The 16667-nt window shown below is 35.8% G+C and overlaps 1 protein-coding gene across 3 annotated transcripts in view; it reads right to left on the bottom strand.

Annotated features, from left to right (window-relative positions):
• GABRB2 (gamma-aminobutyric acid type A receptor subunit beta2) overlaps window positions 1-16667 on the bottom strand; it is a gene marked incomplete at its 3' end in the record, with an annotated part of 131316 nt that overhangs the window by 16719 nt on the left and 97930 nt on the right. For all 3 annotated transcript variants that reach the window (XM_079542593.1, XM_079542594.1, XM_079542595.1), the window contains exons 4-5: window positions 1358-1495; window positions 33-185 (exon numbers count right to left, since the gene is read on the bottom strand). In XM_079542593.1, coding sequence (XP_079398719.1) covers window positions 33-185; window positions 1358-1495 — 291 coding nt within the window. The remainder of the gene's footprint in view (window positions 1-32; window positions 186-1357; window positions 1496-16667) is intronic.

Here is a 16667-nt window from a genome sequence, read left to right as displayed (position 1 = left end):
ATGCACACTATGAGAGGTGTAAAAATGCCTACCTAAAGCAACTCTTGCAGCTGAAGCATCATAATTAATCCAGAAGGAAACCCAGGACAGAATAGTGATCAGAATAGAAGGCATGTAGGTCTGCAGAATGAAGTAACCAATGTTTCTCTTAAGTTTAAAGCTGAGAGACAGCCTTGGGTAGGCACCTAAAAGAGAATATTTGGTATGGCCATAATTTACTCATATAAAGCCTGAAAACATTTTCCTGTCATTTCGGTTTTACTGCTTCCTGCAGCAAAGACTACACAGAGAGCTGAAAGACCCTGAATAATCAGCTGTAGGGTTTCTAGCAAGAATTGAGATTAACTAATCTATTACTTGAAGGGTACAAAGAAGCTACTGGGTTCATTTCTGCTGGTAACCATAATATTCAAAAATCAACAGTCAAAACACATTTTACAGCATCAAAATGTAACAGTGTTTCTTGGCTGACAAGCTGCAGTATGCTTCCTTCAGTGTAACCTTTACTCTAACCTCTTCAGGCATTGCAGTGCTTCCCTTTTGTCACCAACAGCAGAAAAATTGTGGTGTGTGAAGCACTCATTGAAATGGGCACCTGGAAATCATAATGTATTCAAGTCCCATTTCTGCTTCACTTTTGAAGAATCTGGAATACACAGTGCCTCTGTATTTCCTCCCAAGACGATTTCTGTCTATATCTAAAAAATGATTAGGTGTTTTTCTTGTTTGTTTGTTTTGCTTTTTTTGTTTTCCTTATTTTTTTTCCTTCCTAATCTAATACCTATCAGCTTTCTTGAGTAGGTGGAGAACACCAAATAGAAATAACTCAACTCATTTGAGTGATTTAATGTCATTTCAACCTGTTACACAACACCTTTTCAGCCTTCAGAAAGTCGTATGTTTGCTAGCATAGTATAAACTACAAATCTTGTGGAAGGACGATATGAAAGGTTTTATGGTGAAGGCCAAATAATTAGCCTAACACATCCATGGATTGAAAAAAAAAAAAAACAAAACACCTGCAAATGGAGAGAAAAGTTCTTACAAACTGAGCTATTTCTTGTTGGGAGTTAAGGTGCTGAGGGGTTTTGTGTGTCTTGGTCAGTTTCACATAAAACCAGAAAATCTGACTAAGTCTTAATGTAACGGTCTGTTGTATTCTTTTTATAGATTAATGAGGAACAGATTGTGAAGCTGTAATAAAATCCACTTGTTTTAAAATTCTGTTTTAGAGTTCAGAGTTGCTGCTCTGATTTACTCCTGTTGCTAAAATTTTCAGATCCTGAACTGCACATTGAGAATTAGACCATTTTTAGTTTTCCCAGTTAATTCCCCTTTTAGCTTCCCATCCACAAACCTGTAGAGAAAACAACGTTCTTGGTGATAAGCTTGTAGTCTACAATGGAGAACTGTGGCAGTTCAATCTTTGTGACTCCTGTGACTGCATTATCACCACCACGCCAGTAAAATTCAATGTCGTCTGTCGTATAGCCGTCTATAAAACAGGAGCAAAGTGTTAAAATACGCATCAAGTCTTATGTAATGGAGAACAGTCTGGAAAATTCATTCAGAAAATATGTGAAATATATTTCTGAAACTAAAACATTAATGATACAACAGATACATATGCACAGACAGGCACCCGTAATTCTAAATTTCATTTTTTTGTGGTTGAACCCAGCAGGCAGCTAAGCACCACACTGCTGTTTGCTCACTCCCTTCAAAATAAGACTCATGGGTTGAGATACAAGCTATTTACTAAGACAGAAAAGGAAATCAGAAGCAAAAATGTGATAATAACTCTCTAAATATATATACGTACACCTGTATTGCAAATGATCATCATCTGCCAAGTAATGCTCAGCCATTCCCCAAACAGCGGCCAAGAGAGAAATTCAGCATAGAGTAGCTCATGATATTTGCTCTGTATACAATGTAGTTTACAACTTCACTGGTTGTGTTTCAGCAGCTTTAAACTGGAAGATGGCAGATTTAGATCAGATATTAGAAAGAAATTAGTTACTGTGATGATGGTGAGACACTGGAACAGGTTGCCCAGAGAGGCTGTGGATGTCCCACTCTGGACGTGCTCAAGGCCAGGCTGGATGGAGCTGTGAGCAACCTGGTCTAGAGGGAGGCATCCCTGCCTATAGCGGGGGGGGGGGGTTGGAACTAGATGAACTTAAAGGTCCCTTCCAACCCAAACCATTCTAATAGTCAACATTTATTTTTTTTTTGGCTGACGCTGAACTGTTGTTCAAATCCATTTAGATTTACTTGTAAAACAAGGTCATTCCTTTTTCCCAAGGAAGCTTAAATACAATAGAAGATGGCCACAATTAGTGTGGCACTCACAAGACACAACAATAATAGATTCAGAAGCCATTGCTCTTTATGGCAAAACAAAACAAAACAAAACAAATAACAACAACACCACAGAAAAAAAAAAGAAACAAAAAAGAAACATAAAACAGTATTAGTTTTCCCAGTCATAAAACACATGGACGAAATCTGAATTTAAGTTCTTTATACAGCAGTTGAGCTAACTTACATACTTTAGAGATGATACAGAGTACTGAACAGTGGTGAACACAAACAAGTTCACAAAAAAAAAAAAAAAAAAAAAAACAACAGAAAAAGTTTTAACCTATTAAAGGTTTTTGTTGTTGAAAATTGAAAAAAGAAAAATGAGCTCTGAACAATTAATGACCATTTTCCTTTGCAAAAGTCAGATAAAATAATAAACAGATTTGAGTGAATTTCACATTCCTATCTATAGACAAAAATCACACCACTCAAGAGTATGACTTGATTTCAAGCACTTTTGCAGATTATGCACTCTGTGATAACTCAGAATTTATAAAACTTGTACCACATAGTATTAGTTTTTGGTTAGTGTTTGATAATCCACACAAAACACAGGTGCACAGCAATAGCAGAAGGCCTGCAAGTTTGAAGATGCAAACACAATATTCCGTGAAAACATTGAAACAACCATAGAAATCTATTCCAAATACAGTAGTTTTTGAAGTATTTTGGTAGTTGTATTCTTACAGAAGTTTGAAGGCAATTCCACTTTTGTGTATATGTCACTCCTTCCTTCTGTTTTTCATGGGTCTAGCAGCAAACCTAAAGCAGTCTAATGGTAGAAAACTGAAAACCAAATTCTGTAAACAGAGCAGTCTCATTCAGAGAGAACAGATTTTGAACATATAATCAGCATCAAGGATTCAAGAGGCAACCCTGCTCTTCTTTCAAAGTTGCTGAAATTGACAGAAAATAAACTAATGAAAACAGATTTTAAGAACTTCCTTGTGAAACACGTTTTATTAACCTTTCCGTTTATAAAAAAATTACCTTTGATAGGCAACATCAACCAAGTTAAAACAAGGACAGTATCTTCTAATTAAGATTCAACAGTGAAAGGAGAAAAAGACCTGCAATGCAAAACATTGCCTTTGATGCATCCAGAACTTCTTAAGAAACGGAGCTTAAATTCACAACAACAAATAGCTTACATCAGTGGTTACTGATTCTTTGCCAGTTATACTTGCTTTTTTGCTTCATCAAGAAGAAAATAAAAACATAATTTGAACTAACAGCTTCAGATAATATTTAGCTTCCCTCGTCTGTTTGGACAGCATCATAAACAAAATCATCTACATTCTTCTATACTGATTTTTTGTGAAATGAAATATTTCATAGATGTCAATCTTTGTATTGATTGCACATTACTTTTCAGAGTCCAAACCATGAGAGGTCTGAAAAAGAGCCAAGATTAATGCTATCTGTCAGCAGGCCTATCCTCTGTAATTAAACAAACAGTAACCATGATTCCACAATCATACTGATGACACTTTGTGATACAAAAAAGTATGCTCAGACATACATTTTTAATTATAAGAACCTAGGAGTTCTAGGATAACTTTGAGTTATCTCATGAAGAAAACTACAGCATAAAGTGTTGTGTTGACCAAGTGATGCTATATTTAGAAATAAGAAAAGCAGAATGACTTACAATGATCATGCACTGCATTCTTAGTTTGGCCAAGAAGAGTTAGAACTGATTTGTTCTATAGTATCAGTTCTTTAAAAAATATATAACAAAAAATAAAATTAAAGACTTTCCCAGGAAATGGGAATTGTTTTGTTCTCAAGAGAAAATAATGCATTTTGATGCTTAGTAATGATTTTCTGAAACTGCCTAATTGTATGGGAGCCTTCCTCCCTATCTTTCATTTCTTCAATTAGCCTTGTCCTGCTTCCTCCACAGTCCAAAGACAGCTAAAGACAGTAAATGTTACATGATAGAAGAGTGCAACACTTTAAATTCCCTTCCCTTCCTGAAATACTGAGGCTCTTCTAGTTATTGAACATGTTAAGAAACAAATAATTAGTTTACCGAGCTAACAGACTGTTCCATCCTGCACACAGCTTGAAAAACTTCATACTTATTCACCTTTAATTTAGGGTGTTCTGCTTTTTATTATTATTTCAGTATTTTTGTTGCAAGTTTATATCAGGTTCTGCCTCTGTTACTGTTGGTATAACTTTGGTCCTTCCCTGGATTGACGCTACAAATGCCTTATCCTGCCAGAGCCAGTCCTCTGGTTCTCCAGTGGATACCTATAAAAGATGTTTTCCAGCAAATGGAATTTATTACATTCAATTTGTACATTGTTACTTTCCACCTGAATCTGCCAATAACAAAAGCTGGGCATTTTCCCAAATACTGTGTGGAAAAAAGACTTGGCCCTTTCAGTGACACATGTAGGGCCAATGCAGGGCCAGTGGAAAAGCTGTTGCATGACAGGAAGTTAGCAGTGGGGCACTACCTGTTGAATGGCTGTTTCTACTCACTACACGATCCTAGATTTTAAGTACTACTAGATCTACTTCATTTGCTTTAAAAAGGTATTTTCCAGGGAGATTAGTGGTACGTGGATGGAGTTCGTTAGTAGCTGGGTTCACAGAAAAACAGGCCCAATTAAATGAGTCATTTTAAAGAAAGGCACAAATCCTTAACTCTTGTTAATTTGTTGGTCATTTTTTTCCCAGGGTTACATGGCATGAGAAACACATGCAGAATCTGCAGATTTGAAATATATCAGGTTGTCATGATATCTTTTACTTTTCCGGTCACAATTCCATCTTCAGAAAAAAGGCAGATAGCTTTTTGTTTCCTTGTATACTGTTACTTCCTATCTGACACGTCTCATTCTCAGCCTTCAGTGAAGTAACATAAGAAAATATAACATACAAAAAGAAATAATAAACTGGATGGTGGTGAGCTATGAAAACAGGTATGTATTAGGAAAAATATATACTGAGTTTAAAAATGATATTACATACATTGCATATATTGTTTTGATACTGCTGAGTTCTGCTTCTATTATATTTTAAACCTACTAATTTCAATGGCACCTTCCAGATAAAAGATCATTTACTGAATTTGGAAGGATTTATCAGGAAAACATTTTGAGGCAGTTCAATTGTTAAGCTTTACAACTAATAAATCAATCTTTTGTTTTCCTTTCTGACCAAATAAAATGATTTACAGCAGGAAAAAAACCTGTTGCATTCATAAAAAACCTCAATGCTCCTTTATTCTATTCATTTCTTGAACATCTATTCATAGATTTTTCTGCCCAACTGCTTACACACTGTTTGGTCCTGAATCATATAATCATACCAAGGGTAATGCAGGAAAGAACTCCAGATTGAATTTCCAGCATGTAGCCAAAATTTCCAGCTCTCCCTCTCCACCAATAAGGATGAGAGATGTGGTTAGGCTGCTCCCTATTCTCACAGCATTAGTACAAGGTAAATATTGACAATTCCATCTTGAGGAGAGCTGAACTCCTTTAAAAATTCTCACCAAAATATTCAAGTTGATGATTCCAATCTAAGCATCTCTGCACTTCTCTGGGAAATACGTGCAGAACTCCCTGCTGCTTAATTTTACGCTGAGGAAAATGTTAAGCTAAGGCTTTGATGCTGAATGACAAGACTGGCTAGCGGGCATCAGCAAGAATAGTTTTAGGAAGTCTCTTCAAGCTTTCATTAAAATACCTCTCTGCCCTTCCAAGAAGAGTACGTTATCTCTTTCATTTCATAACATAAGGAAGGAGAGAAAAGAATAATATAGTCATCTTCAAATGAATGCTATTGTGAACTGCTGAAGTACTCACAGATAATTGGATATGAGTCTAGAATCTGCAAAACATCTGCCAGAAAAGAAAAAAGGCCTATTCATGTCTCTAGCGGATGTTTTACAGGTATTAAGGTCCAATTATCTCTGGTTATAATAAACTCCATCTGCAGGTATTTGGAACTCAAAACAGCTCTACATATATAAGCTAAAATTATTTAAAGACCAACCAATTTTAAAAAGTAATAGTCTAGGAAAATGATCTACGAACCTTGACAAGAAAAGCAGAATAAATGAATTTAATATTTCTAAATTGTCAGATAACATCAGTAATGAAGGAAGCAAAGCATACTAAAAACAAAGTTCTGCAAGTCATTTTTTGCAAGAGTCCGATTTTAGCAAAAAGCACTGCCTGTTTGATTTTGATTGCAGAAGTTGTTGTTTTACCATATATTAAATTGTAGATAGCACTGCTACCAGGACAGAGAAACTGATTGATTGCTTTTTCCTAAATCACTTATATATCATCAGCAGCACAATTTACTTCACATTCAGAAAGTTCAATTTCTCATTTCTGTCATGCATCACACATCGGCAGCCAACCAAATCAATACATTGCCCTGGAAATATGGCACCAATCCCACGAGAAGCAAAGCAGTCTCAACTCCCATTAACATGGACAGGGTGTTTATCATTGCCTGCACTTCAGAGCTTTATCATCTGTCATTCCTGGTAGGAGGAAAACAAACAACTAGAAGAATGCAGAATAAAAACCCTTTCATACAGAAACTACAAATCACCTATTTTTTTCAGTCACCTCATGAGAAATCAAAATTCAGGAATTTTTTACATACAGATAACCTAAAATGGAAGCTGTAAAGTTACTAGCTGAACATGAGATTATTTACACTCAAGGCAGTTATCAGAGACACTACACAATGTTAAAAAAAAAAAAAAAAAAAAAGGGAAGCCAACTTTTCTAAAAAAAATCTCAGAATTTATCAGTTGGATTCATTGCCTCACGATGCTTTTGTTTGTACATAGCACAGCAGGACTGTATTTTAGATATGATATAGAGATACACAACCAGATCTACAAGCAGCGTGCGCTCTGTGTAGGGATTTGAGTAGCCCACATATCAGTATTAATGCTGCAGTAACATACACAGATTAGAGATATTTGTTGATTTTAGGGAAAAAAATAATGGCAAACGTGAAATGGTGTAAATATAGCTCCAAGCTACGGAAAACCATTTCACCATTAACAATGAGACAACAGGATCCTGTTGGGAACTCTCCTAATCCTAACACTGATTGCCCTTCTCTCAGTCATTCTGGGCATTGCCACCATTCAAAGATGATGAAGGACAACTTGGTCAGTCCTGTGAGATTTCTGCCCAGCAGGTCTGGAGGCTCAACAAAAGCTGGCATTGTACGATCTTTCTGGTCACCTAAGGTATTTGCCTTTTGGTCAACAACACAAAACATATTAAAATTCAGCAGGACCTGAAAATAAATATTTTTAGAAAGCAACCGTTTACAAGAACAGCATATACACTGTGGAGGATAAAACAACTGCATTATAATTATCTTTACTATAACTGTCTTTAAAACACACAAAAACCTATGGACTCATGGGGAGGGGAAGAGGAAGGGAATCTTTGCTGTCAGCAACTGGATTTTCTTTCCCTAGCCTTTCTTAACATCACAGCTTCTCAAGTAAAATGAAACAACTGATGGATGACAGTATGTGTACCTGACTAAATGTTTTGACTAAGAATAAAAAAAAATATTCTAAGCTAATAGTCTTAGGCTGTAGTAACCTATTTAAAAGCAGACTCTGAACTGCCTGATTGAGAAACTTGATATCTACAGACCCTGAAGCATGAGATGAATGCTATACAGAAAGGTTAAATAGATGGTTAATCCTGTTTGCATAATGGAAGACGTTTAATAACAGTGTACGTGCATTTTATTTATCTTTAAACCATGAATCACCAAATTCTTTCTAAAGCAATTTCTTCAGCAGCTTTTCATTTGCACAGAGCAAACAGCTAAGATTTCATTGCAAAATCATAACTCATGCAAAACATATTCTGAAACCCTGAAATCCTTCGGAGCATTCATACTTGCTTCACTGCACCTCTTCATTCTTCACTATCCACTGGTTCATTCAAAAACGCAGTCAGAAAGAATAAAAAGTATTTCTTTGAGTTTGTAGAGCTCTTCAGAGCTGAGGGGAATACAAGTCACTGCACATTGAAGTCAGTAGGATGATATGGTAAGGCAGATTTTATGTATAGCTGAACACACCTGGCATTGGAACAACTGGAAAAAGCACATCATTCTTCCTTCTTTCTCCTTTTTCTGACCTGCCTTCCCCCCATTCTGTCTTTCTGTATAAAAAATTAACAATTCTTTTGACATTTCACTTCAAAGAGTTCTTCCCCTGAGGCTCTGAGGATTTGGATACAAAGAGGACGCACCATTTTCTGACTGCAATGAAATACAATTGATTTTTCAATTAAATTGGTAACATTCTCAAAAAAAAAAAAAAATATATATATATAAATATATATATTATCTTCAAGGTATTCAAATGGTTTGTTACTAGATAAGAGTGGACTGGGGAAAAGAAACTTAGAGGGAAACGTGACCAACATAGGACTGCAAACTGCTATTAAAAATAGGTCTTCTGTTGGACGAGTGATATTATACAATTGATTCACACAGAGTGGACTTCTTACAGCACTATCACAACCGGGGATCATTTATTGTAAGCGCTTCTAGCCTGATTCTTGCTCATAGTTTGCCCTAAAACCTTACAGAATAGGTGTCCTGGTACAACACAAACCTCCTTGCTGTTGTTTTTCTTTTTCCCTAATGAATTCATGGAAATCATTTGTGCTTTAGGGCATTGGCTACAAAGTGCTTTTGAAAGTAAATTTCAACTGTGAAAATGTTTTTAGGAAAATAAATATATCAGAAGAAAGAAATAGATAGAACAACATCAGTGAGGCAATACTCAAAAACCTTTCAGCATCTAGAAAGTAGTAATTCCTTGTAATCCTTCTTCTAAAAGGTGATTTACTTCCCCTGGTATGAATGATCGAAGGCATTGGTTTCAACACCAAGGAGATCCTCAAATCTAAGAGTTCCTCAAGCGACAGAGATGAGTATTTGCAGCACAGTCATGCACAGTGATATGAAGTTAACCATGACTAATTAGGTCAAACCACGTGCCACACTGTCAGAACTGTTTTGTTTCTCAGACTCCATCAATAATTGAACACACCACTATCTAGCAGCTACATCTACAAAGCTATTTATCACACAATTTGATCCTATTTTACTTATTTAAATTTCTGAAGTTTAAGGATCTCCATCTAGGTTTTTTGTTGTTGGTGGTGGTTTTTTTTTTTTTCTTTTTTTTTTACCTCTAGTTTCTAATTTTTAAGAACCAATGTAATATAACTGCACAGAAGCCCAGGGAGGTGGTGGAGTCACCGACCTTGGGGGTGTTCAAGGAAAGGCTGGATGTTGTGTTGAGGGACATGGTTGAGTGGGAGCTATTGGGAATAGGTGAACGGTTGGACTGGATGATCTTTTGGGTCTTTTCCAACCTTGGTGATTCTATGATTCTATGATTCTAAGCCAATCTGATCACTGATTCTACTTAGAAACATCCTAGCCCAAATCTGAGTTCTTCTACGTCATTTATTTACTTAGCAGAGGAACAAATTTTCACATCTTCTGAAGATGTTGACAATATGTCAGTTTTTGCATTGATTAACACTACATCATCTCTGAAGGGGATTTTAGCATGGCATGGGTGAGATTAAGAAAACATTATTTGAACACAACATGGTAGTGACTCTGGTGATAGAAGAAAAATGGATTAGTAATACATTATAATTCCACAGTAAAGTTTCAGACTAATTTGTTCCCTATTAAACATATCACATCAAAAAATGAGTTCTGAAACCCACAATTAACTATATTAAATACCTTATATGTCAAAGGAAACAAACAAGCAAACAAAAACAAAGAAGAAAACACCACAGTTGTTTCTTACTTTTGTCTACATTAAGGGCTATTTTCATAAGTTTGTAATAAAAAGTTGACTTGCAGAACACTAAGAATCTCAATATTAAGAAGCACAAAATAATGTTCTTTTTTCTGGAAGCTTGACTCGATTATCAGCTATGTGGAAAAAAGCAAGAAGCAGACATTCACTTTTCATTTGATTAGATTTTCAAAGACACAATAGGAAATTGCAACTTGTAACTATATGGATATGTATCATTGCTGAGGAAAGCAACATTTGGGCAGAAGTCACAAACTGCTATTTAAATATGAACTGCAGCTGCTGTAAATTTGATCGAAATGAATACATCAATTCTTAAGTGATCTATTTCAGCTCTATTAAATCATGAAATGAACAGAACTCATGAGAAAATACCCATTTTCAAAAGACAAGTGCAATCAGATTTAAGCAGACAATGGGCTTTTTTTTTTTTTTTTTTTTCCTTTTTTTCTTTCTCAGAGTACTCTTCAATGTGAAAGTATGAAGTACTTACTGTTTTCTCAGACACAGGAAAATGTTACTTCTTCATTCACAACTATTTTTCCCCAGAATTGTCAATGAAATCAAGATAAAGTTAAATGAAAATAAATAAATATCATGCATTGGCATTGAAAACTACAAACAATATTTGTTTCACCTACTTTACAAAGATTTAGGCTTAATAAGAAACTCAAGCACTTGTGAAGGCCTTCCAGTATCTGGAACCCAGTCAGCCTCTTTTCAACTGCTGCTTAGACTTCACTTACCAATTTTATTCGGCTATACATGACTATAGCTGAACAAATAATTTGGCAGAATCTAACTTGCAGATTTTACAATTAACTGAAGGACATTCTTGCTAAGTAGTTAAACATTTGGTAGATTTTACATGGATGGTGTTTTCAGCAGCAGAATCAAATTTTGAATTCTCTCCTATGTAGTTTTAATGATTAGATATCAGGAAGAAATTCTTTAGTATGAGCGTGATGAGACATCGGCACAGGTTGGCCAGAAAGGCTGTGGATGTCCCCACCCTGGAGGCATTCAAAGGCCAGGCTGGACGGGGCTCTGAGCAACCTGGTCTACAGGGAGGTGCCCCTGCCTATAGCAGGGGCTTGGAACTAGATGTTCTTAAAGGTCCCTACCAATCCAAACCATGCTATGATTCTATTAAATGAAGAATATGTATAACTGATGCTTAATTTGAAAGTAGTTATCTTCTTGTATAATATTAAAGATAATAAGATGGTGCAAAGAGAACAGTGTTTTATATTTTGATAGGAAAATACATTGAATCTTTCAATTGCATTCCAAAGAGATAGCTTTGAAGATTGATGAAAAGGTCTTAAACCCCAATTTTTTGCATGTATCTGAAGACTGTTTCAGAAATTTGAAAACAACTAATAGCAATGGTGTTCTGGACATGAGCAGGAGGCTATGTTTTCCTTAACAGAACTCTTATAATAACATGTGCCTACACACTGGGTAGGTAAAAGTAACACATTTTTTCCTTCTCCCTATCCTTATTATAGATAAAGGTCAAATGAGGAAAACAAACACCTACATTTTCATCTTCTATTGATGTCATCCTTATAATCTGTATTCATCCTCTTCTTTTTGTGCTTATTATTACTTTTTTATTTCATTTGACTCCATTGGCCTCAAACATATGCAGTAGAAATTTTGCACAGAAAACATTTACACATGTTCTGGAGTGATGAAGGGTCCAATATACTTTTCTGATAAAATAAATCTCCGTTTTCGTATTTAAGATTTCAATAAAGACTATGTAAAATAGAATTTTCCAATCAATAAATCAGATTAGATCTTCTCAAAACTGTTAAGTAAAAGAGGTGGGTATATCAAAATAAAAAAGTCAGTAAAGGATCATCTACATTAACCTCCTCTTTTTGTTCTTAATACCTTACAATGTTTGGTCTTCATACCTAAGTTCTGCACGACCCATTATCAGCCTGCTATTTGAATGCTGATGTACACTAAAAATGAGAGAAAAAAAAAGAACATCTGGCAACCTTAACATATTATTAATAAAACTGCATTAATACCCCACTTTGCTTAATTATTCCATTGCTGTATTAAATATCCAAGGCCGCAAGGAGAAAAATGCAATTTGTAAAAGAAAGCCCTGCTGTCAATGCCTGTGTCATTTGCTCAATTTAGGAAAATATTTATTTATTGAGATGACAGTTTGCAGTATTGTGTGAGGCAATGCTCTAGAATATTATTGCATCCTTACCTGCAGTTACTCAGGACATTACAGTAATTAAAACATAATAAGTAAAGATTTGTTATAAAGAATAGAAAGATTGCTCACTAGTACTTGTCCATATGCTAAAAGCTGTTATTGGTAACAGCTAGGCACCATTACAACATTAGAAAAAACAAGCTATATTTGCCCACACACAACTGAGGTTGTTTCCGGGCACTTAACTGAGCTTGCAAAAATTAATTTTCTTTTACTAACAAATACATCTTAATGAACACTTTTGTTTTGTTTTGTTTTTTGAAGTAATTCATACACAGATTTGGAAACTTTTTCTTAATATTGCTTCCTATCTCAATAAAGTTCTCTGTCTCCTAAAAAGTTTATCAAGAATAATTGCATGTACTCTTGCTGCAGAGAACTGTTCACACAGTATCATGTAAATTAAGCTTATTAGAATGTTAAATACAGATTCTGATCTTGTTAGAATTGCATCATTATTCCCTTAAAACTGTAACAGATGAACATTCCTATATGACCTTCGTACAGCCAGGTGATACAGGAAACCACATGGCTGTGCTCTCAAAATATTTCAGTGGGAGCTGCGCGCCTCAAGGCTCAGAGGACTTTTCTGTAGGAAACTCTGTTGTGACACCTATATCAGAAAAGACAGAAAAGGTTGGCTGGCAGTACCCCAGCTACTTTCCTAGGATACTGAAAAAGGTGAGAATAAATGCTTTTGACACCCCAAGCCTCCAGGTTTTAGAAACAGCAAACAAAGAAAAGTTATTTGACTGGTAACTAGATGCTAATATTTGTGGATAGCTATGCACAAGGTAGCAGGAAGTATTTTTATAGATAGGACAAGGCCAAAGAAGGAGAAAAATCATCTTCATCTCTGCATGCAAGCAGTGCAGAAACTATAAGGCTGCAAGGCCCCAATTCTTTGCTAAGGAGATGGCTACAGCAAAATCCACAGCAGAAACAAAGTCTCTTCACATTTTCTTCTCTCTAGTCTAAAGTTTTGTCCTTTTACATGACATAGAACCATGTGAAATCCTAGTCTACAAGTAACGTCCTGCTTTACCTTGTATCTGCTGTTCCTCTCTGTGATTCGCTGTGAGGTTCACAGATACTACATCAAGACTTCATCACTGAATTTTGCATTTCAGAAGTTTAAAAAAAAAAAAAAAAAGGCCTACAGCTTAGAACACTTTTCTTTTGACTAGCAACTCCAGGCGTAGCTTCAGGCTATGCTTATTTTGTGAAGCAGATGCAACAGAAAATATAATGCCAAACCTTAAAGGAGTTTCTCTCTGTAAGTAGGTTTTAAGACATGCTCTTGACTTTTATTCTGTTTTCCACTAGGTCTAGTATTGCAACTGTGTCAATATGCAAATACGTATTACATAAGGTTGCCTCTTGGGCTGGAAAAGCAGGATATCTGCATGTAAATGTTCATTAAAAAGAATCGAGTACAATATTTTAACATAAATAAAAGGAAATCAGCCTCAAATACAGAAGTGAAAAGACCACATCTTTATGCTGAGAGGCCCATACGGACTGCTCCTCTCTCGTGCCTTTGAAATAAATAACCTTCTTCAAAAAAGCTGAAGTCATTTACTAAGAGAAAAACACATGAATAATACAATAACAAATAATACACAATGCAGCAATGGAAAGTGCTGGTTTAGTACTTGCTAATCACTATTTCTTCTTAAACTCACAACTGCCCAACTTAATTCTTGAAGGAATTATGACTCAAATTCTGTCCCAAAATACGGAGCAATTTGACAACGTATTCACATGAGATTCTACAGCATTCCATATTTTTACTTTGGAAAGTGTTATCCTGTATGTATCCTGCAGCATTCAATGTTCTTATGCGCAGGAAATGTATTGCTTCTGCACAGAAGTAAGAGACCGCAGTTATGGTGAGCTCCGCTACTGCATGAAAACTGTCTTCTCTGTAGCATTCTGTGCCTGCATAAGGCTGTCACAGCTCAGGGGCACATTAGCACTACAGGTATCTAACAGCCACAGTGTCAATGTGTTTATTAAGCCATTGTCATACCTGTGGTGCTCTCAGCTTTATATAACATTTGAATTACTGCTGCAATTCACTGTAAGTACAAATACTCTGTAGTATTTATTAGGATGGATTTTCTTACTAGTGCTGTATGAAATAACTATTTGTCCAAAGCTTAGACTGAAAGGCCTCTTACATAGCAAAGTATAAATGAGAATATGCAACGTGTATCTTTGAAAGGCACTGAGAGGAAGATACTGATCTCATTACGGTTTTATCATGTCATTTTGTCACTAGTTAGAAGTGGGAACACTGAAGAGCTGAGCTGCCCCAAGTGGCTTTAAACAGCCATGTTAACTTGAAACATCTCCTGGAACTGTAATTAGGCAAATGTAATTAGGCTGCACAATGTTTTTGTGGAAACGAAGTCTGTCATTACACCCAGCTAGTGTGTAAAGTGCTGAAATGGCTATGAAACTTCACTGCTCTCCCAGCACCAAGCACTTGTAGAAAAAAACCACAGACTAAAACTGCTTCTTGCTTTACAAAGCACTATGTATTACTGAAACTAAAAGGGTACGCTGAGTGCTATCCTTGATCACAAAAGTGGAAGAAACGTTGTTACCTTTCTTTAGGGAAATCAAAAATTAAGATCTGCAAATTCAAAGCAGTGCCATGGAAAATTTGTCAGAAAAGATGCATGAAAAATACTAATAGAGAAGCAAATAAAAAGGCTCTTACTGCAGTCTGTTAACACAGGCTAGACTATTCATCTTGAAGACACCATGGGGTCATTAACAACAGCATATTTTATACTAACAACTGCCATAAACATAAATGCATGAGGAGCATTAGGAAGAGGGTTTCCCCCTCTTTATACTTTACACACAACTCCAAAGGCAAAGCACCCATATTCCTCTGGTCATGAACACAGTAACTACCAGCAGCAGAAAGGCAAAGCTTAGAGCAGCTTCCTGAGAGGATGCACCATCAGGCTCTATGCTACACGCTCACTTCTGCCCCTCCTCAGACGCACCCCAATTCCTCCTGCAGCCTTTCTGTATGTACAGTTGGAGATCACTGATAGAAACCTTTTACTATCAGAAACTCTGCTAGAGAACGGAGCACTATCTGCAGAACACGGCATAAATGGGGGAAAAAGGACCAATAATATTCAGTGCTAAGTGGAGGGCAATTTAACCACAAATTTCCTTGCAAAGTTTATTAATTCATTTACTTTTAATGAAATCATACACATAGGAAGCAGTGTAGCTACATTAGAATAAATAAAGTGAAAATCTACGGTGCACTGATCAAACTGCATTCCTATTCACTGAACCAAATTATTCATGACCCTAATCATTATAGCTATTTGATGCCTCATTAAATAAGGAAAACGGCACTACATTGTCATCATTTTTTGTTCAATCATCAGAACACTTGGAATAAGGTCAATAGTTGAAGACATGGAATTAGCATAATGCCAACATTTAAAATGCCTACTGCCAAACCAGCAAGTAATCCAACGAATACAGGGGGGAACAAGGAAAAGTAGTGCTGTGTTGTTTTTTTTTCCTGTAAGTATACATAAAAAAATATGCAGAAATGGTTTTTGAACATCAGATTTTGAAATATTTTTATTTCTGTAGCACCAGAGTAGGAATACATGGTCTAATGCATTAAGTGGTATATAAACATTCTATACATAACCTGAATATCAATTATACCAAAATATACCACAGATAAATAACACTGAATATCAGGGAAAAAAAAAGAAATCACCATGCAGTCATATTTGTTACATGACGACAAAGCACTGCAGAACCAAACTCTAAACTACACTCATGAAATGATGCCTTCTTTGAAAAAGAACTTCCAATGATTTTGTTGAAAAAAATCTTAAAAGTGTTATTTTACCATTAGCAGAGATATCATCATCTGTGTTCCACAGTTACCATATGTCAATATTTCAGTCACTGATAATTCTGTATTTGCAGTAAGAAATTGCTTCTGAGAAGAGTGATACAGTGGCAGATGCTCAAATGGTGGTGTTGACTGTCAATAGAGTTATGAGCTTAACTGTTGAGGATCTGCCAATAAGCTTTTTTCAGCTTAAAAATAAGATCTGAAACAATGCTCAACTAATATTGGGTACCTACCTTTGGTTGCTTTTATTATCATGACAATGCTAGACAACA

The sequence above is a fragment of the Tetrao urogallus genome, assembly GCF_951394365.1.
Source record: "Tetrao urogallus genome assembly, chromosome: 14".
Taxonomy (NCBI): Eukaryota; Metazoa; Chordata; class Aves; order Galliformes; family Phasianidae; genus Tetrao; species Tetrao urogallus.
Note: the sequence above shows the minus strand (reverse complement) of the source record. Positions and strands in the feature narration are given on the sequence as shown.